Raw genomic sequence first — 18,514 nt, 5'->3', positions numbered from 1 at the left:
GTGTGTGTGGTCTTCGTTGGATACGATCTTCTGAGGAAGCCGGGCAGAACACCCCAGCACTAATCAGGTTTTCTCCATTCCACAAACAAAGAGGGAGTGCTCCCATATCTGTGTACAAGGAATGGGCTCCTCTTACTGTAAGTGCATCATTAGAATTGATGGTGATGGACGGATTAGAAGAAGTGATTAACCATAGCTGATTATGGGTTTCTGGCAGCCTGTCCTTATTTATGACGGTCAGTATTGATAATATTCAGGAATAGAGAATTTAGGAAAACACCTCCTGCTAAAATAAAATGTCTTACTAAAATCTTCATCTAATCGTTCATCTAATTACTAAAAACAGATGAACAAAGAGAATATCGATACCAATATTCCCATTGAGATGAAACCTAGATTGAGGTTTTATACCGATTATGTAAAATCCTTTGCACAAGCCAGTAAACAACAAATCCAAACGCCCAAAACAATTCCCTTATGGACGTTTTTTGATCCATCCCCGATATCTACAGAATAGGAAGAAGGTTGAGGATTCATGCACATGAGGGTGTGTGTGTATCTGAGTGTGTGTGTTTTAGACGTGTGTGTTGAATGTGTGTGTGTGTATGTGCACGTGTGTGTGTATGTGTTTCTGTATGCCCGTGTGTGTGTGTGTGTGTGTGTGTGTGTGTATGTGCACGTGTGTGTGTATGTGCGCATGTGTGTGTGTGTGTGTGTCTGTAAGACAAAGTCAATGGGGTACATGACAGCGCCAGCCATCAGATGTTAATTGCCAGCGTCCTCCAGAACACACACCCTTAGCCTAAACAGCCCAAGACGCTCCATATAAACCCACCCTGAGTTCTAAGGCTACAAATACTCCGCAAAGTCACCGCATTGGCCTCAGAATACACCCTGCAGCCAATCCAGCCCCAGCAGACCTAGAAGGCCTTCCACTGCCACTGAACTTCCCCCGCAGACCCCAAGAAGACTGAAGGTGAGCCTTTGCTTTATTCCTCACGGCACTGGCCTCTTCCTGGGAAGATATTCCGTCGAGGGCATAAGCCGTTGTATTTTGGTTGAGCTAGGGAAACAAAGGTTCATCTGAGATTTGTATGTCAATGGGCCACATGTGATGTAATCTTTTCCCAGATGCTCTGCAGATGTGTGGTGCCGTTGCTGATGTTTCACCTGCTGGTGACGGAGATGTCGGCTTTTGTGTTACCTAAAGCCACCAGAGCCAAAAGGGTGGGTTCCTATACACTTTCTAATGCTTTGTTTAAGTGCTTGGGACGGTAGAAGTGTGCTCTGGGAGATGCTGATACGAAAAAGAACCGCCAGCGAACATCACATCGACATTCAGAGAAAAAAAAGGTCACGGTTCAAACCCAGTGACCCAGAAACTTGCATGCATTTGGAAAAGAATTGACCACACTTGCAATATCCTCTGACCGTGTGGCTGTCACCGCGGTTCTCCCAGGAGGTGAGCCTGCTGAACCCAGACTTCCCCCACGAGGAGGTGAGGATTGGGGACCTGTCTCCCGGGGACGACCCCTGGGAACTGGAGGGTCTTCGTACACATGCGGGCATCGACCTCCTCCCCCAGCTGGACCTGCCTCAGACCTCCGACCAAGACCCCCCGCACAGCCACAGGAGGAGCCAGGAGAAGAGGTGAGGGAGGCGTTAAGACGCAGCGCAGCTCTGGGTATTTGTGCGGTGCAACGTAACGAGATTTAGGGCGAGTCATCAACATTCGGGCGGTGACTCAAGAAGAGACGGAGCAGAAAATGGAACATTTGCAGAAATTTCTAAATTTGCAGAAAATGCGCAGTGTTTGTTTTTTTTAAAGTGCCATTGTACAGGCACTGAAAATCACGCGGTTTATAATGCACCCCAAACCTATTTGGGTGTTTGGTTTGTACTACAATTAAAATTGTCTCAAAAGGTTCTGTATTTTGAGTGAATTGGTATGTATTTTGTCGTCACCTTTTCCTCATTCAGTTACACCTTCGGCATTGATAACAGTGAGTCACTAATGAGGCTCACTTATGGATAATCAACACAGCATTGTAGTTGCCTGGCTTACCTGGAATCAATGCCTTCCTAACCCACAGGAGGAAGCTGGCTCCTATGGACTCCATTGGCAGTTCTCTAATGTCCGGTCACCGAAACCGGAAGGTAAGACATCAGGATACATTGATTACTAAGAAATGTTAGTGTTTACATATGAATGTGATATGAATGGTGAAATAAATGCCTATATCTGTGTATACATTTGTTACAGGAAGCGTCAAGTAACCATTGGGAAGAATACAGTTAATAAGGATGTCAACCATTGCCTTCTTTGCTGCTGGCTTTAACAAACATCTACATCAATCTGAATCCCGCATAATGGACTGTTTTTCAATCACTTATCCTTCCTGATATTGCAGATTATCAATATTGATTTAACAGACGTCAATATACGTTGAATGTCACCCTCTAGTGGAAAGACCAAAATATGACAAGCACTTCACTGTGTGCATGATGGAAATTGCGTAACTAAAAATACTTTTAACTGATAATACCCATCCTTAATAAAAAAAATAAAACCAAATCAAATGATGTTTCCCCAAAACGACCTTTTATTTGTCAAGCTACAATTAAAGAAAACAAAATCAGAATGCAGAAAATATAGTATTTGCTTGGCTATTTTCTCTTCACTTTCACATATGTACAGTTGTCAAAGAACAGGATATGTACATAAATTTGAAGGAGGGGTATGAAGAGTGCAAATTCTACTGGGGACTAACCAAGACTCTCCCACTGGGAAAAGGAAATGCAAATGGTAAATGGTAAAAACAAAACAGAAAAAGAAAAGACCACCACCATTCGTTGACCATTTTTGTTTGTTCTAAACCTCTAGTTCTGTACACTACGGTCAACTTCCTTCTTGACGCAAGCCAATCATATCAAAGACTCCTGTTAATTGGAGGACAATCCCTTACCGGCTTTACAGGAAGAAAAACAAAAAAATATTTTACAACCATTCATGCACTGTCTCGCCTCTAGCTTTCTTCTTCCAAAACTGAAATTCAGATAAGTAAAACGTGGAACATATAACATTAGGTTCAAAGATTAACCTTAAAATAAAAAAGGTAGTATATGGTAACTTTAAAGCAACAGTTGACAAGCCAGACAGAATTGTTAAGCACTGAATCATGAAGAGTTGTTACAGACATAATGAGACTGCCCATAACCCATGTGCCTAGCAACAGGTGTGTGAGGGATCGTCTTTTAAAAAGTGCACTGTTAGAAAGAAAAAAACAATGTCCTGCATGCATTTTGAAGTTCAGACGTTTATATTCCATTTGTGCACAGTTGGAAAAAATTGATTGAGTCGAGTATTTCATTTAAATACAAATATCTTTAAGATTGAAAACGTTCATGGAGGTGTACACTTCAAGACAAACTCAAAATTGCTAAATAAAAGCAAACTATTTGCTGAAATTTAAAACGGAAAGTGAGCTGCCCATCTAGAATATAGACAATTCTTTACGTATAACAATAGTGACCTTTTCCTTCAATGTAGTCATGTCGTTTTCTTTTTACAATATAAGGGTTTGCATTGATTATAAGTCTGTGTGTGTCGGGGGGAGGTTCGCTCCAAGATCAATGATATTTTTCTTTGGAACTGAAAAAATATGAATGTCTATCCCAAATATGACATACCTACTGGGAATTATGTTACACACGGTAGATAATTCTGTTATATCTAAAAAACAAAATGCAACCCCTGCGGTCAATCTAAAATTGAATCAATCGAATTACAAAAAGACAATTCTCCACTGAAAGCATGGCATTCCATCGAGCTGTGTGTGAGCGGGCGCAAATAAAAAATAAAAAAACAAAGAAGCAGACTTGACAAATGAAGAATGGCTGTGATTGTCTTGAAGAGGGGTCACCTACAGTTTCCACCCGAACAGATACTGGGGTGTCGTGGCGTTAGGCATCGCAGGGATTAGGCTTTTCTGAGAACGACGATGAGAACCAAAGAGAAACAAATAAACAAATAAACAGGTCTCGGTGGGAGGTCTTGTGAGCGTGCTCCATCCGCCGCCGCCGCTGCTGCGTCCCTCGCTTTAAGGGTCTTTCTTGTGGCCCGAGCGTCGCACGTCCCTGCACTTGTGGCAGTAAAAGATGTCAGGAACGTTGGACTTCTTGATCTTCGCGCACGACAAGTGCACCCAGATGCTACACTGGTTGCACTCGATCATGGGCCGGCCGGCAAACGGCTTCCCGCAGTAGCACGTGATCAAGTCCCACGAATCGTCACCTGTGACGCAACACAAGGAAAGCACAAGGGTGTTAGCAAACAAGTCTCGTGCCAAGTCTTTACATAGCCGCTCAAGTCAGGCGAGCAATGACCAAACAAAAACCCTCCTGCATGCGTGCGGACGGACATACCTGACTCCACCATGATGTCTTCGTCGGCGATCCAGGTCTCGCCCTCGCTCGAGCTCATCTCAGCCTCCCGGTTGGACTCGTCCGTCTGGGCCTTGCCGGGCCCCTGGGCGCCGGGGGACATCGAGCCGTGCACCAGCAGCTCGTCCCGGACGGGCCGCGCCTCCGGGCCGTGCGCGTGCCCCGCCTCCGAGTCCGTCTCGCTCTGGGTGGTGGAGCTCTTGAGCTTCTTTGGTGCCTTGGGCTGTTTGGGGTTTTTACTGCGCTTGATGCGCGCGCGCTTCTCCCCCTCGCTGCTGCCGCTGTCCGCCACCGTGCCGGCCGAGCCAAGGGAGAGCTTTTTCAACTTTTTGTCCTTCTTGCGCTCGGCCTTGTGTCCGACCTGGCTCTCGTACAGAGAGTCCTTAAGGCGCATTTTGTCCAGCAGGCTGCTATCCGAGTGCATGCGGCGGATGTTTTTGCCCTTGTTGGCACGTGCTTTGCGCACAAACGTGTGGATGGTGTGGATGTCGGAGCTGCCGTCCCCCCAGGTGGCGCCCATGGAGCTGCCGCCTCCGTTACCACCGCCCCCGCCGCCGCCGCCGCCGCCATCTCCCGAGAGCCCCGAGCTGTGAGCAGAGCTCGAGGAAGTGGGCGACCATGAACTCTCCTAAGGAAGAAAGAAGGAGAGCTTAGTGTTTCTTCAAAGCTAAAGGTACAAGATACATCTGTAACACTTTTTGATTACTCTGCATTTCCTGAGCAACTGAATGGGGTTACTTACCTCTTTTGGGCTTGGGATGTAGCCAGCATAAGCCAAAACAAAGTTGCAAAACTTGTTGAAGTCCTCCACTGTCCTCTTTCTCTTTTCAGGAGGCTAAAGGATAGGCAGGGATAACTTTTATTAGGATGGGTTACATAGTTTGGAAACAAACAGAGTTATTGTTAATATGTAGATGGTCAATATTTAAAAAGGCAACAATTAATGATAAAAAAATAATAATATTGTACTCACCAGAGGCTCAGTCTTGCATGTCAATAATGAATCTAAAAAAAATAGAAAGAAAAAAAAAGTTACGTTTTTAATACGTACTGAACAAACCAATTATACCCGGTAGCATATGACATAAATGCATGTTTGGTTATACGTCTTCATGTCGAATGCAGCCGTAGTTATTACCACAAAAACTAGTTCCAAAGAACCCTGAAGAAATTTGACAACTGCAATTACGCCTATGGCCACTGGAGAAAGGCAGAATTTAGTGGCGCTAGCTAGTCAGTGGAGCTAGTTAGTTGAATGCTTAGCTTCGATGTTATCCCACATCCAACGATACAGCCATTACACATCAGTGGCAAAAACGTTGACTTCGGTGCTAATTTTAAGGAACATGATCGCAGCTGGCGAGCATTTTTTGACAACTATGCAAAAGGCTAATCCAACATGCTAGTTCGCCTGCTAGCACTCAAGACGCACTCGAACGCAACAAGTACGAACGAGCCCTCGATCAACTGGTCTGGACTGATTCTTTAGATCAAAAACACAACGCTGCAGGTCTTTGGAAATAGCTGAAAGCAACAGCTATTGATATATAAAATTCGACCAGGATGCAGCCCCTGACTAGATTAGAATTAGCTCGGCTATATATGTAACGTTAATGGTGGCGCACCAATCCGTTAGCTTCATGGGGATGTGTGCCGTGCAGTGATCAATGCATCGCTGGTGTTCATGTCCTCGACAAACACAGTGGTCTATATTTACACTAGGTCGCCATAAACTGTATTTTGTCAATATGTATGATGATCTGGCGTCAGTGTTGGAGATTGCAGACGGTATAACACGCTATAGTGGCGCGCAGTACAACGCTAGCTAGCGCTAGGTGCTAACGCCACAAACAAGACTCGCGTTGGCTTTAATACAACCTACAACGATAATCCAATTAAATATCCCTTCTACGATCACCGTGCACGACTGAAGTTCCAGCTGGGTGTGCTGTAAACACTCGCCTTTTCCAAGTTAACCGAATGTCGTCACACACACTCATCCCAGCCCCATGTCTACAATAGGGTCGCCAACCAGGTGGGAAAGTCCAGAGCCAAAGCTATTCAAATCCAAAAAACACGCTCGATCGAAAAACATCTATTGCCCGTTCTGTCCGCAGATACATACCTTGGTGCTCGGACATTATTCCAAGCATTGTCGCCTCACGAACGAGGCCTTGGCTCCAGTCGCAGGCTGAGGCGAGCTAGCCACACAGGAGTAGCCGTCGCACGGTGCTCGTCCCCCGGCGTGTCTGCGCCGCACGGCCGACCGAGCGGCGAGGCAGACCCGGTCCGAGATCGTGGAGCCTCGTGGGAGGCTGTTTCTGTACAACTGTGAGAACGGTTAAGTCCCGATATCGGTGAACGGGAAACGACAGGATCGGTCCACGGCGGTTACACGGTCTGTGTGGCTGGCTATCTGTAGCTCATTTTCTTCGTCACCGCTAGCCCGGTTGCAAACACAATCCTCCGAAGCGAACTAGAAGTGTGGCAGTTTGTAAGTGCCATTTAGGAAGGCGCAATTGCGTTGTGTAGATCCGTACACAAAATGCATACTGGCACCGGTTATTGTTCGCAAGTTTTTTCGTGTCTTACAATCTACGTACGGAGCCCGAGTACGACTAAAAATACAATTCCGCAGCCTTGACTTCCACGGCGCGCGCACAGCCTCTTGTGGTTGTCAGCGGGCTGACAACGCCCGGTACATTCTGGGTATAGTAGTTTACCGTGCGCACTGTGGCCATCGCTGAATCAAACCGTTAGCCATTTTAAAACTACAAGTACCGTGGGAGACGGAACGGAAATAGGTGCTCGGGATTTGCAGTCTTTTTTCCCCGGGTACAGACATGATGCTTGGAGCATTGTATACGCGGTAGTATGAGCCATGTCATGAAATTCAACATGTATATACAATTGGTAATCAGTCGGATTTATATACAGACGTGTGTCCTTTTATGACAAACCTTCTTACAAACTTGTATATCTGAATGAACTGTATGTACGTTTGAGTATCCAATTTGTGCTAGCTAGCTGAAGCTACCTGGGCTGGATTCAGTCATGTTGCTCGAATTAATACAGGGAACTGAGGGAGGAGGGCTAATTATAATACAAGGTAAAGTGTTGTTTACCTGCAATAATTGACATTTCGAATGGTTGTATGCGAGGAGCATTGGAGCAACGATTACATTATCCATCTACATTTGCAGATTCTATACATTATTCTGGGCGGACCCTTTTGATGAGCTTTATCAAAGCGGCATTACAGAGGTAAGCATCAGCAGTTTTTTCAATTACCTGTAGTCCGTGTAATGATTTAACTGCTTGATCAATCGATATTTTTATAGGGATGAAGTTGTCCATTTACTAGCGTTTGAACTTCATGAAGAGGAGCTAAAACATGAATTGGACCATTCATGCCTGCAAAGGTACGCCCATTTTGACAGACAGTTTATTGTGAGTAGGCAAACACTATGATTTCGGTTGAGCTTGATTATATACATTTTGTTGTTTATATTTTTGAATGCAGGTTAAAATTTCACAACGCTTTCCATGACCCACTTGGTTGGAATGAAAATCCCCCTTTCACAGTCCACCAGTTCATCACATCAGAATTTGATAGTCTTCTGACCTCGAATCAGCACTCCAAGCCTGTTACTCTGGTCATTGATTCCTTCTCATTCATTCTGAGACATCTCAGGCCTTCTGCTGTATGTACAACTCTACAACAGTTGAAAAAGGGTAAGTAATACCTCAGATGGCTGCACATAGTCAAAAATGTGTTGTTTCTTTGTATCTTTTAGTGCTCTATCGTGGATAATGTTTGGCAGTCTCTACTCTCAATAATTTCATTTAAGATTCAAATCTAGGGGGATGGGTGTTTCACTTTTTTTGCTTCATGTTAGTTTCGACCAATCGTGTTGCTGGAGACGGGAATCTGTAAGCACTTAGCTCTAGTAAAGTGTCTGTAAACATTGCAAATCAACATTCTGTAGCCGCCTTCTAGAGAGCTTCATCGTTTTCTTCGGTAGAATATCTGTGCCGCCTGCCCCCAGAAGTTCTGCTATAACATAGTATGACCGCTGGATCGGTGATGAGGCAATCCCAAACATACGGCAACATTACATATTTTAACACTGCTCTCTGCAGTATTTTCTCACCTGAATCCTCCTTTCATGTATTAATCAAACACATGATGTCGCCTCTGTGCTCTAGGGGGAGCTGTGAAGACGACTCTTGGCCTGCTGCACTCTGACATGCATCACCGCAACATGGTGGGAAGCATATGCCACCTCGCCACTTCAGTCCTAACCGTCGCACCCGGGCACCAATGCCATGAAGCCGTGGCGAAAACGATCCGGCGTGCAAAATCTGGAAAGATATCACAAGCTGTAAGCAATTTCTATGATTATTACCTTGTCTTCCGTCCCCATGTTCTTGTGCCAATGCCTCAACCTCATTCATGAAAACAGTTGCCTGTCCCCAGGAGGAGAGGTTCAGTATCAATGATGATATGACTGTGAAGGTGCAGAGCAAGCCCGTACCGTTCGGATCCGGGCAGGGAGAAGCTGGTGATGCTGAGGTGCGTGACCTGCTTTGCACATCCCTGTATCTGGTTTCACTGGGATAAGCGTTACAGAGGCTAAGCCGTTTGGTAATATATATGTTTTTTGGTTCTTTAGGTGGACCCGACTGCAAACCTGACCTTCAACCTCCGCTTGTCGGACCAGGAGCGACAAGCCAAGGAGAAGCTAGCACTGCCCTTTGTGTTCAGCAAAGAAAAGTAACCAACGTTGTCCTCCACCTTCTTTGAACATTTTCCCCTGTTGTAACCATCCCAACGACCACAGTCGTGCATCTCCATTCATTTATCTTTACTTTTTTGACAGAAAATCAGCCCTGCTTCGTCCAGGGCCAGGATCTGGACGGATTCTGTATGAGCCCGATGCCAACGATGATTATGATCAGGAGGACCCCGATGATGACCTCGACATCTAGTTCATAAAACCCCACTGATGTGTCTTACATTATGCCCTTTCTTGAAGTTTTATATTGCAAGGAAGCATACATTGCCTTCGATCACTAAGTTATAATCTTCTTGGTTCTTTGGATTCAGTTCCTCTGCCCTTTCTTTGGGGAAATGCCTGTATATTTTTTATGATACAAATAAATGCCGGTCGGTATACTGAAGTGGGTGTTTTATTTATCAAATTTCCTTAATTGTGTCAAGACTATAGAGTACGATTTTAAAAAATCACGTGTGAACAGAACATGATGAACAACTTTAGTAGTTTAATGAATAGGTTTATTTTGGATTTCCTGTAGATATATCCAATATCAAAACGGGCACCCGTACTACCACGGCTATTTTCTTCCATAAAAAAACCGTTAATCTTCCATTTCCTCAACAAAAAAAAACTAAATTCAAACTCAGTAACCGCTCGTCCACGTCTGTTTATTTTCTTTCCACGTGGACGTGCCGCGCGCAACCATTTCGTTCTTTACGGAAGTGACGGCAAGACGGCGATGGCGGCTCGCAGTTTCATTCCGGATTTGCAGTGAACTACAAACAGATTTTATGCTGTCTAGCTCGACTTGAAGGACCGGGAAAACCCTTAGCCATATTGGAAGTCGTATGAAACCATAACGAGTCGGCTCGACACCTAAAGACGCCTAGACATAAAGTTGTATCGTATTTTTCAAAGGTTCAAGGTGGTCACCCTGTCAAGCTAGTGATAGCTAGCGGGCTAATAGCTAATTGCTACACCGATTTTTGAGCAAGCTTGTCTACGAGCCGCGGGGAAAGACTCTTGGAGACGCAGACGTCCTGTAGCGTGTACGTGGCAAAGCGTACACGTGGTAACTTACAAACTATACCGTAGTTACAATGTTTGTGCATTATCTTCGGTGAGAGTCGGGCCACAAGTGTGCAGAGCGAGGTACTCACACGTTTGCTTGGCCTCTTGTTTGGACTGCTGCTGCGGATAACCGGACGGACTTTGTATCGCTGTCAAGCAAGTTCCTTACAATTTACCTCACATCTTCGTGCAGCTTCCGAAACCGATCAAGAATATACGTTTTCTTCTTCCTGCGGGGTCTTCAGTAGCGGATCAACATGCTCAAGACCCGACAGTGTTTACTCGGCATCCGCAATTTCCTCAACGTAACGTCCAGACTATGGGGATTCATTTTGTACATTCTCAGAAAAAACCTCCGAACGGTGAGCATTATATGAAGTGTTATCGGGTAGTAGCTTATACGAGTGAAATGAAAATCTTTCTGTGATCTGAAATGCCTGTAATGCTAAAGTCATGTTCAATGGCTGTAATGGCTTAAGTTCGCACACTTCCCTCCAAATTTGAACCAAACGGGATGCATCATTTACTTTCACAACGGGTGCAAAAACGTCAGCTACCATCAAGAAAACTTAAAATGAAATCTACAGTTGAACTTGAATACTTGAAACTATTTGGATAGGTTTGACTTGAAGTTGTCAGTTGCCTACGTTTCACTTTTACCAGAGAGTTAGACCATCTGATGTGAGCAGTCAACACCGTAGCAACAGATGCATGAATGGACCAATGCACTTTCACCGTCTGTGAGATTCAACTTTGGCACAGCAATAGACATGGCATTTGACTGAGGCCCACTGCGTGCCGTGTAGCAATGCACACAGGTGTTGAGATGTTTATAGATATGCATCTGCGATGATGAGTGGACTTTGTTACGCTGCCTCACAGTTTAAGTCCCAGTTGAAGGGCTGCCGTTTCGTTATAATCCTGGTATTAGGGGTTGGTTTAAATCTTTTATTGTTGGGAACTTGCAGTCACGTGTCAGCACAGTGTGAGTAAATAGTCCAGTCCAGGTTGTGGATAAACTCCCAGATATTTTCAGCACAGAGCTTTTACTGTTCTTTCTCTCTTTCTCTTATAACTCTCATAACTGCCATTGTGCACTAGGTTTGCTATCACACGGCCAAGTGTCCCTAGCGTGTCAATTCCCGGACAGTAAAAAAACAAATGGCGCTTTATTGATGGGCCTAACTACACCAAGCCTTAACATGTTTATTGTTTCTGAGAAAGACAAACACCAACATCTTAGCTAGAAGACCGTTCTCTGTAAGGGTCAAGGTGCTTCCCAAATGTAGAGCCTACCCAGGGCGCTGGTGGTGGACTTTACCCCCCGTCGCATTATGTATATCCGGACTGTCATGCTCCAGAGTTCATAACACCTTTTCCTGTGATTGTGCATCCACAAACGGATGTTGCTCCGCTGTATCTAGACCACCATGTGAGGCACAGGTACCTTAATGCTTACCTAATAATATAATCGCCCGCCAAGCTACAAACAGCTGACTGCATCCGGTCATCAGTTGATGACCAGGTGGAGTCACTAGAGGGCTTATGAGGCCGTCTCGCGGTGCCCACATCTGCCGCTGCCAACGGGCTTCCCCTCGCATCACCCCCTGCCAGGCTGGGGGGGGGGGTCCTGTCCCTTCGCCGGCTGCTCATGGTACTGCCAAGCAAGCCAGGCTTGGCCAAAGTCACCCTGCAGGGCTTCCTTTCCCACCGTATCACCCTGCTCCGCTGACACCCGCAGACAGCTGGGGGGGGGGGGGTATAAATAGCCCCGGCGGAGAAGAGTGCAGAGCCTCCGGGCCCCAGCACTGAGGGCACTCTTTGGAGTCATTTCCATGAGATCAGATCCTGCAAGGCGGGAAAGGGGGAGGCGGTGGCGCTAAGGCTAACAGGTTAGCACAGCTGTAATATGGCACATTTCCTCTTCGGTCTGCTGAGTTGAACAGACGTCGTCCAGGAACGGTGGATGACTAAGTGCAGAATAAGGTTTTAACCATTTTTGACATCCTGCCCCCAGCACAGCTGATTCTATTTTATTGTATTTTTAGGAAATCAAGCTTTATTTGTGATGCCCTTAAAGAAACAATAAACAATATTTAGTCCAGTCTTTTTGATCTTGATACTTTCCAGGGAAATGCAGACACGTTCTTAGAAGTGAGATAATCGAGCGTCCAGGTTATAGGTTCAATTTGAATACATTTGTCTGTTTTTCACAAACGACGTTTGGAGTCGGTCAATTCTGGCATTTCAGTGATTCAATTGTTTATAGAGGCTTCATTTACTGTTGAGACAATTATTTGATTGTACCACATTTTTGTGCCACAGCATGTTTTCAGTACTTGATGTGCATTGATTTCTCTGTTTTCAGATAATCCAGTACCAGACAGTACGCTATGACACGCTGCCTCTCTCCCCCATATCCAGAAACAGACTCAGTGAGTATGCTTTATCACTTTACATTTTCCCATGACTCGGTTAATAGTCAGCTGACTGAAACTGGAGGTATATCTTTCGAGCTTGATTGTGTTTGATGTAGAAGAGCCCAAAGCCGACTAGCAGTAAATATTAACGAGTAACGCAACAGCAAATGTTATGAGGTTGAGAGTGCTGTTAGGGCCGACACATGGTGTGACGATATACCTCCCTCTGGCATCATGTAACCTTACCTAATGTAAATTCACCTTCACCTCAGGAGACATTTGTTTAGACGTTCCTTTTAAGTAAATTTCGTCTGTATGGGTCCTGCAAGTCTCTTTCATCTGGTTTCTAGATTTGAGAATGTCTTTGAAGGATTTTACATATAAAAATTGTTGGGTGTTTTTTTTTAACCATAGGAAAAATCATGTGTCTTTTTCTTATGATAAAACGCAAGCTCAGCTTAAATGTCATCGGTGCCATTTTGAACGGGAGTGGTTTCTAATTTGGTCCCTGATGCCTATATATTCCTGTAATCAAGGGTATTTATAGCCATGGCAGGGAACAGCGTTTAAAAAGGCCATTATAATGCAGGAGTGTCCCTTTTAGTATGGGCTACTTTCTGTCTGTCCGCCCTGGGGACCATGTGCACCCTGTAGGTGTCCTTGAAGAACATCCTGTGTGGTCTCATCCCGCCAAGGTGTTAAATTACCCAGCCGGCTCTCACCTACCGAAGGAGTGTTCATTCAGACTTGTATGTGTGCCATCAGATGCTGTGAAGAGGAAGATTCTAGTTCTGGACTTGGATGAAACGCTGATCCACTCCCACCACGACGGCGTCCTCAGACCCACAGTCAGACCCGGCACGCCGCCAGACTTCATCTTGAAGGTGTGTACGAGCCCACACGACAGGAACGCGTCGAGTGTTTTTTGAGATGTTCCCACCCTCTCATTCAATGTTTTCTGTTTTTCTTCGCAGGTTGTGATTGATAAACATCCAGTCCGATTTTTTGTACACAAAAGGCCACATGTGGACTTCTTTCTAGAAGTGGTGAGTGCCCTTTTTTTCAGTTTCCTGCAATCATTTTCCACTGGAGTGACAGAAATGTATTTCTTTGGGGTTTCCAACTGGCTTGTATTATCGGCCTTAATCACAGAGTAGTAATAGTTGGGATCTATGCAGGTTTATCTCATCATGAAGTTAATGGGTTTGCAGACCCATCATTAGCTTTATGATTTACACAAGTATTCGGCCCCACTATCACCTCTGTGATGAAGGGTATGTCCACATTTTTCACTGAAAACTCCACAAGTAAAATCAAGAGGGACAAAGTCGGCTGTCTTTTATTTGATTTTATTAACAACTACTGCCAAAAGTTACAATTACTCACATCTGGCAGCTGGGAATTAATAACGATGAGTCAATCAACAGAAATGTAACTGATTTAATAAAGTTGATAATATCTCTTGGCTGTTCTTTTTGCGATTTATTATATTTTTCTTGGCTGCTTGACACTTTTTTCTTGGCTACTTGGTTGTGTTCGATGACGAACAGAACCATCAGTGAGCAGCAACCCTCGGCTCGGGCGGTACTGCAGTCCCAGGAGTCGTGTAGCCTTCACCCACGTCTGTTTCTTTGTCCCGAGACGCTAAGATGAATTGCCTCCGTGTCCAGGTGAGCCAGTGGTATGAGCTAGTGGTGTTCACGGCCAGCATGGAGATCTATGGGTCGGCGGTGGCGGATAAGCTGGACAACAACAGGAACATCCTGAAACGCCGATACTACAGACAGGTACTCCATCACTCATCGGTTACCCGGTGTATGAAGGTATTATTGTAGCAAAATTCTTTAGCACCTGTAACTGCAGATTTTGTATGCGTACACTAAAGTCACAAATGTGTAACAGTACAGCTGATGTCGTAAATATTTTTTCTACCATTGTTAACACTAAATAGGGTCTAAGAGTTCACAAATCTGTGTTACAGGTGCACAAATCCTACCCTTTGCATCACAACTTCAAAGAGTCATGCACTTGACACTTTTACTACAATCATTGCAGCGCAGTTGGTGAAAAACACATTTACACACCCACGTTCAATAATCTGAGAACATGCCCAAAATGTGTGCATTCGTAAACCCAAATGTGAACTAATGCATCAGAAGTTGCACATCTGTGAAATATTTCCTCCCAAATGAAATTATATAGATCGCTTTGTTCAATGAGCATTTTAATGAGCGAGCACAAATCCATTGATACAACTGTTCGAATCTGCTACTACGAGTCTCAGCCGTTGTTTTTCTTGTGATACTTTTGCAATACGTCTATGTGTCAAGTGTAGCAAAAGTGATTCGTATCCGTGTGAAGCAGAGCGTCCATGGGCGGGAAAAAATTGCAGCATTAAGCAATGAAAGTCGCTGGCAGGGGGTCCATTTTTCAAACTACACTGGGTGTTTACAATGGTAGAAAAAATATTTACGACTTCAAATTTACTGTTACACATTTGTGACTTTAGTGTACGCATACAAAATCTGCAGTTACAGGTGCTAAAGACTTTTGCTACAATAATACCTTCATACCGGTGTACAAACCATCACCAGTTTGTGGCACTGACTATGGTGCCATAGGGGTGGGAATCTTTCGGCATCATCACAATTTGACGGATTAGACTCAAGAATGTTATGTTTTTAAATCTGATTGAGGCAAATTATGGCATGAATGCGGAGCAAAATGTTAGTAAAATTGTGTATTTGTATATGTTTGAAGAAGATATATGAACAGTTTTCCATAGTGTCACACACTCGTGCCTCACCATGGCCTTGTTTAGGGTCAATGAAGATCAGTCATACATTAGTTTCCCTAATGCACATTTGTATGCATTGAATTGCATCCAACGCCTTGCCTGTGTGTCCCCTCGGCAGCACTGTACGTTGGACCTAGGGAGCTATATTAAAGACCTGTCCGTGGTCCACGCCGACCTGTCCAGTATCGTCATCCTGGACAACTCGCCTGGCGCCTACCGGAGCCATCCAGGTACGCGCCCACGCCACTCCTACATGCACACAGACTAATGACACATGACTGTTTTCATTCCTTATATTTTAGAACAAGCAATCAACCTAACTGCCATCATCATCATCATCGAAGCTTTTATAACTTAGTCAGCGGTCCTAGTCTCCATTTTAAGCATTACCTCATGAGACATCTGTGCCAAATGTCGGCTCCAATCACCTCCTGGAGATTGGTGTCTAACCAAGGGTAGCATACGGCCATGCACTTGAATGACGGTGTCGCGTAAGATGTGTCTGGTTCGCCCACGCAGTCACCCTAGACCCGCTACGTCCCGGGGCCCACGAGACACGGCAAAACACATGCTCACATCTCTCTAAATCTCGTTAGAATCTCTCCCAAATTAGTTTTGAAAAACCCAAGGTTAAAATAGCATCCACAGAGCGTGTTGAAAAACGCTGTTGGGAAACGAACTTGGAGGACCCTTCCCTCACTCTTGCAGCCCTTGGGAGGTATTTATCCCTGAACAATTAGTTAAGACTTGGAGTATGCTTTTTGAGTCTGCCATGGGAATCGGGGAAGTGAAAGCTAGCTGTGTTGTCTGTGCACAAGCAGCTTAAACGAGGGCCTGTCGGTATTGATAATGTGACCTTGTGATATGCGTCACGTATTGGCCAACAGAACCTGCTGGCCCACTGCAATACAAACTCTCTTTTGTGATTGTTGGATCGGCGCATTAAAGCTAACCACAGTCCCAACAAGTCATCAGTGTTTTGAAAGAGATCATATTGTTTCTTCTAGCTTTGACAGTACGGGAACCTATGTCAGTGACAGTAGAACTGGCAGAACTAGCAGACCTAAGGCACATAATCATTGACCTATGCCAAGACAGACATGGCCCAAAATAACACCGTGCACTGTTCTTGAATACACCTTTTTTTTATATTTGTTTGCTCTTCTTCTTTGCAGACAATGCAATACCCATCAAGTCCTGGTTCAGCGACCCTAGTGACACAGCACTTCTTAACCTGCTGCCTATGCTGGACGCACTACGGTAACCGCCGCCACGCCTCGGCCTTCACGCGCGCCACATGTTGTCCTTCACATTGTGAGTAGGGTGGAGACGGGGACTCACGCGGCCCCTTGTTCTGCTTGTCTGTCCCCAGGTTCACTGCTGACGTTCGCTCCGTCCTCAGTCGGAACCTCCAGCTGCATGGACTCTGGTCATAGGCCCAACCAGGAGGGCCTTTGGCTCGTAGAGGGGCCCCCCACCCCTCCTCTGCCGGCTCCCCCCGTCCCCCCCACACACACCCCCCTCCCCTCCCACCCCCATCCCCCATCCCCGTACTCGTCACTCGGGTCCCCGCCTGGCTGAGCCGCTCGGCCCCCCCCCCCCTCCCTTGAACAGCTCCTCTGGTGCTGTGGAGAACGGGGGGGGCTTGGGGCGACGTGCCTGAGAAGGGATGAACCGTTGGGGATCGATGGAGCCCGAGACTCCTCGGGGAACAGATAGGGAGCCGGCTTTAGTTTTTTTTATTATTATTATTTTTCTTGATATGTTTTTTTTTTTTTGCTTTTTGAAAACCAGAATGGAGCCTCTATGCCTTACCGCTCCTGACACTGACCTCGGCGTGCCCGGAGGTGCCATCGTGCGCGCGCGGGTCGAGAGGGTGCTTGCCGCGTTCCGTGTAGTCTTTTTAAAACTTTAAGTTTTGATGACGATGGGGAAGAGGATTATCAGTGTGGCAACAAAAGGACAACTATCTCGTATTGGCTGTTCTCCATCACTCTGAACATTGCACTTCAGTAGACGGCAACCACCCCATCAGTTTACCCCGACCTGACAAAGGTTTTAGATCAATCGCCCGAGACCCAGCGGTGATTAGTGCTATCTGACAGATATTTCTGAGGTACTTCTCTCTATATTTTTTTTTTTCACCAGGACGGATAAATGTATGTGATGTGATGAAGTTTTGCTTGCTACCTACCATCCATAGAAGTCGTTCTGAAAAAACATCTGAGCAGACTGATATTCTTCCTTCTTTTGTTCATTTTTTCCTTTACCACATTCATCACTTTCTGAAACTCTGTAAGTGACTCGGTGATATTGACTGGACTTAAAAAAAAAAAAGAAGTGTCTGGTAATGAGATGACTGCTGTCACTTTTTCAATTTCTGCTGTTTCCTCTTCTGCTGTTATGCTATATTAGGACTTGGATACCATGACATTTTGCGCCTGTCCCTTTTACCATGTGATACCATCCTAATTTAATTTAATGACTTGCACTTAATTCTTGTTTTTGTTGCAGTTGGTTTTGTATCCGATTCATATTTTCAGCCTGCCCCTTTTTAAATTGACCTGCTCCCCATACTGTATGGGTTCAACCGTCTTACCTGCCATCTTTTAAATGCCTTCTCAACAATCTCAGTCTTGTCAAAGCATAAAATGGCTTCTTATCGGCTGTCTCCAAGTCTGTGTTACTAATAAAACACTTGTCAGTATCAATCAACTCTATCTGCAGTGTTTTTCATGCTTTTTAATCTACTGTGTCTACGTTTGGTCTCTAACATTTGGGCCTTGGTGATTAAGACATTAAAGCTAGAGTTAGCCAGAAAAACCAGCCAAAGTACTTTATCCAAGAAAGTATCCAACTGAAAAAATCCCACCCTTCCCTTCCGGCCTCCCTTAAAGCATCTCCAAACACGTGACTAGTTGCTAGGTTTAGCTATAAGTCTGTTAAGTCTTGTGGAAGTCCCTGGATATGTGCAGTGGCAGAGGGCTTGCTGCAGATATTCA

At 45.1% G+C, this 18,514-nt stretch overlaps 4 protein-coding genes across 4 annotated transcripts; 3 read left to right on the top strand and 1 right to left on the bottom strand.

The window, feature by feature from the left end:
* The first annotated feature begins 872 nt into the window (after window positions 1–872).
* On the top strand, window positions 873–2,551 carry LOC307091492 (uncharacterized protein). The gene is made up of 5 exons (XM_079758490.1): window positions 873–976; window positions 1,132–1,227; window positions 1,460–1,650; window positions 2,094–2,157; window positions 2,264–2,551. The coding sequence occupies exons 2-5, from the start codon at window positions 1,132–1,134 to the stop codon at window positions 2,297–2,299; spliced, it is 387 nt and encodes a 128-aa protein (XP_079614616.1). The 5' UTR covers window positions 873–976; the 3' UTR covers window positions 2,300–2,551.
* A 29-nt stretch (window positions 2,552–2,580) lies between these two features.
* Window positions 2,581–7,097, bottom strand: phf23b (PHD finger protein 23b). Its single transcript, XM_079758489.1, has 5 exons — window positions 6,569–7,097; window positions 5,417–5,448; window positions 5,186–5,278; window positions 4,426–5,071; window positions 2,581–4,294 (listed from the first exon to the last, which is right to left on the bottom strand). The coding sequence occupies exons 1-5, from the start codon at window positions 6,594–6,596 to the stop codon at window positions 4,101–4,103; spliced, it is 993 nt and encodes a 330-aa protein (XP_079614615.1). The 5' UTR covers window positions 6,597–7,097; the 3' UTR covers window positions 2,581–4,100.
* Window positions 7,098–7,272: 175 nt separating this feature from the next.
* elp5 (elongator acetyltransferase complex subunit 5) lies at window positions 7,273–9,627 on the top strand. Its single transcript, XM_079758112.1, has 8 exons — window positions 7,273–7,552; window positions 7,647–7,707; window positions 7,785–7,865; window positions 7,967–8,178; window positions 8,653–8,828; window positions 8,924–9,019; window positions 9,120–9,220; window positions 9,327–9,627. Exons 1-8 carry the CDS (start codon window positions 7,498–7,500, stop codon window positions 9,433–9,435), a joined length of 891 nt encoding a protein of 296 aa, XP_079614238.1. The 5' UTR covers window positions 7,273–7,497; the 3' UTR covers window positions 9,436–9,627.
* Window positions 9,628–9,964: 337 nt separating this feature from the next.
* ctdnep1a (CTD nuclear envelope phosphatase 1a) lies at window positions 9,965–17,654 on the top strand. The gene is made up of 8 exons (XM_079757659.1): window positions 9,965–10,657; window positions 12,664–12,730; window positions 13,481–13,599; window positions 13,690–13,761; window positions 14,386–14,502; window positions 15,631–15,742; window positions 16,688–16,772; window positions 16,885–17,654. The coding sequence occupies exons 1-8, from the start codon at window positions 10,553–10,555 to the stop codon at window positions 16,946–16,948; spliced, it is 741 nt and encodes a 246-aa protein (XP_079613785.1). The 5' UTR covers window positions 9,965–10,552; the 3' UTR covers window positions 16,949–17,654.
* Window positions 17,655–18,514: the final 860 nt, after the last annotated feature.

This window comes from Pollachius pollachius (assembly GCF_949987615.1).
Source record: "Pollachius pollachius genome assembly, chromosome: 20".
Classification (NCBI taxonomy): Eukaryota; Metazoa; Chordata; class Actinopteri; order Gadiformes; family Gadidae; genus Pollachius; species Pollachius pollachius.
This window is presented reverse-complemented; position numbering and strand designations above follow the sequence as displayed.

Excerpts from the sequence above, each read along its gene's own strand:
- LOC307091492 (XM_079758490.1), top strand. The coding sequence starts at position 1,132 with ATGCTCTGCAGATGTGTGGTGCCGTTGCTGATGTTTCACCTGCTGGTG. Across the intron at positions 1,228-1,459 it reads AAGCCACCAGAGCCAAAAGG|GAGGTGAGCCTGCTGAACCC; the intron begins GTGGGTTCCTAT and ends CGGTTCTCCCAG. Across the intron at positions 2,158-2,263 it reads CCGGTCACCGAAACCGGAAG|GAAGCGTCAAGTAACCATTG; the intron begins GTAAGACATCAG and ends CATTTGTTACAG.
- phf23b (XM_079758489.1), bottom strand. The coding sequence starts at position 6,596 with ATGCTTGGAATAATGTCCGAGCACCAAG. Across the intron at positions 5,449-6,568 it reads AATAATGTCCGAGCACCAAG|ATTCATTATTGACATGCAAG; the intron begins GTATGTATCTGC and ends TATTTTTTTTAG. Across the intron at positions 5,072-5,185 it reads ACATCCCAAGCCCAAAAGAG|GAGAGTTCATGGTCGCCCAC; the intron begins GTAAGTAACCCC and ends TTTCTTCCTTAG.
- elp5 (XM_079758112.1), top strand. The coding sequence starts at position 7,498 with ATGTTGCTCGAATTAATACAGGGAACTGAGGGAGGAGGGCTAATTATA. Across the intron at positions 7,708-7,784 it reads ATCAAAGCGGCATTACAGAG|GGATGAAGTTGTCCATTTAC; the intron begins GTAAGCATCAGC and ends ATATTTTTATAG. Across the intron at positions 8,179-8,652 it reads TCTACAACAGTTGAAAAAGG|GGGGAGCTGTGAAGACGACT; the intron begins GTAAGTAATACC and ends TCTGTGCTCTAG.
- ctdnep1a (XM_079757659.1), top strand. The coding sequence starts at position 10,553 with ATGCTCAAGACCCGACAGTGTTTACTCGGCATCCGCAATTTCCTCAAC. Across the intron at positions 10,658-12,663 it reads TCAGAAAAAACCTCCGAACG|ATAATCCAGTACCAGACAGT; the intron begins GTGAGCATTATA and ends CTCTGTTTTCAG. Across the intron at positions 15,743-16,687 it reads CGCCTACCGGAGCCATCCAG|ACAATGCAATACCCATCAAG; the intron begins GTACGCGCCCAC and ends TCTTCTTTGCAG.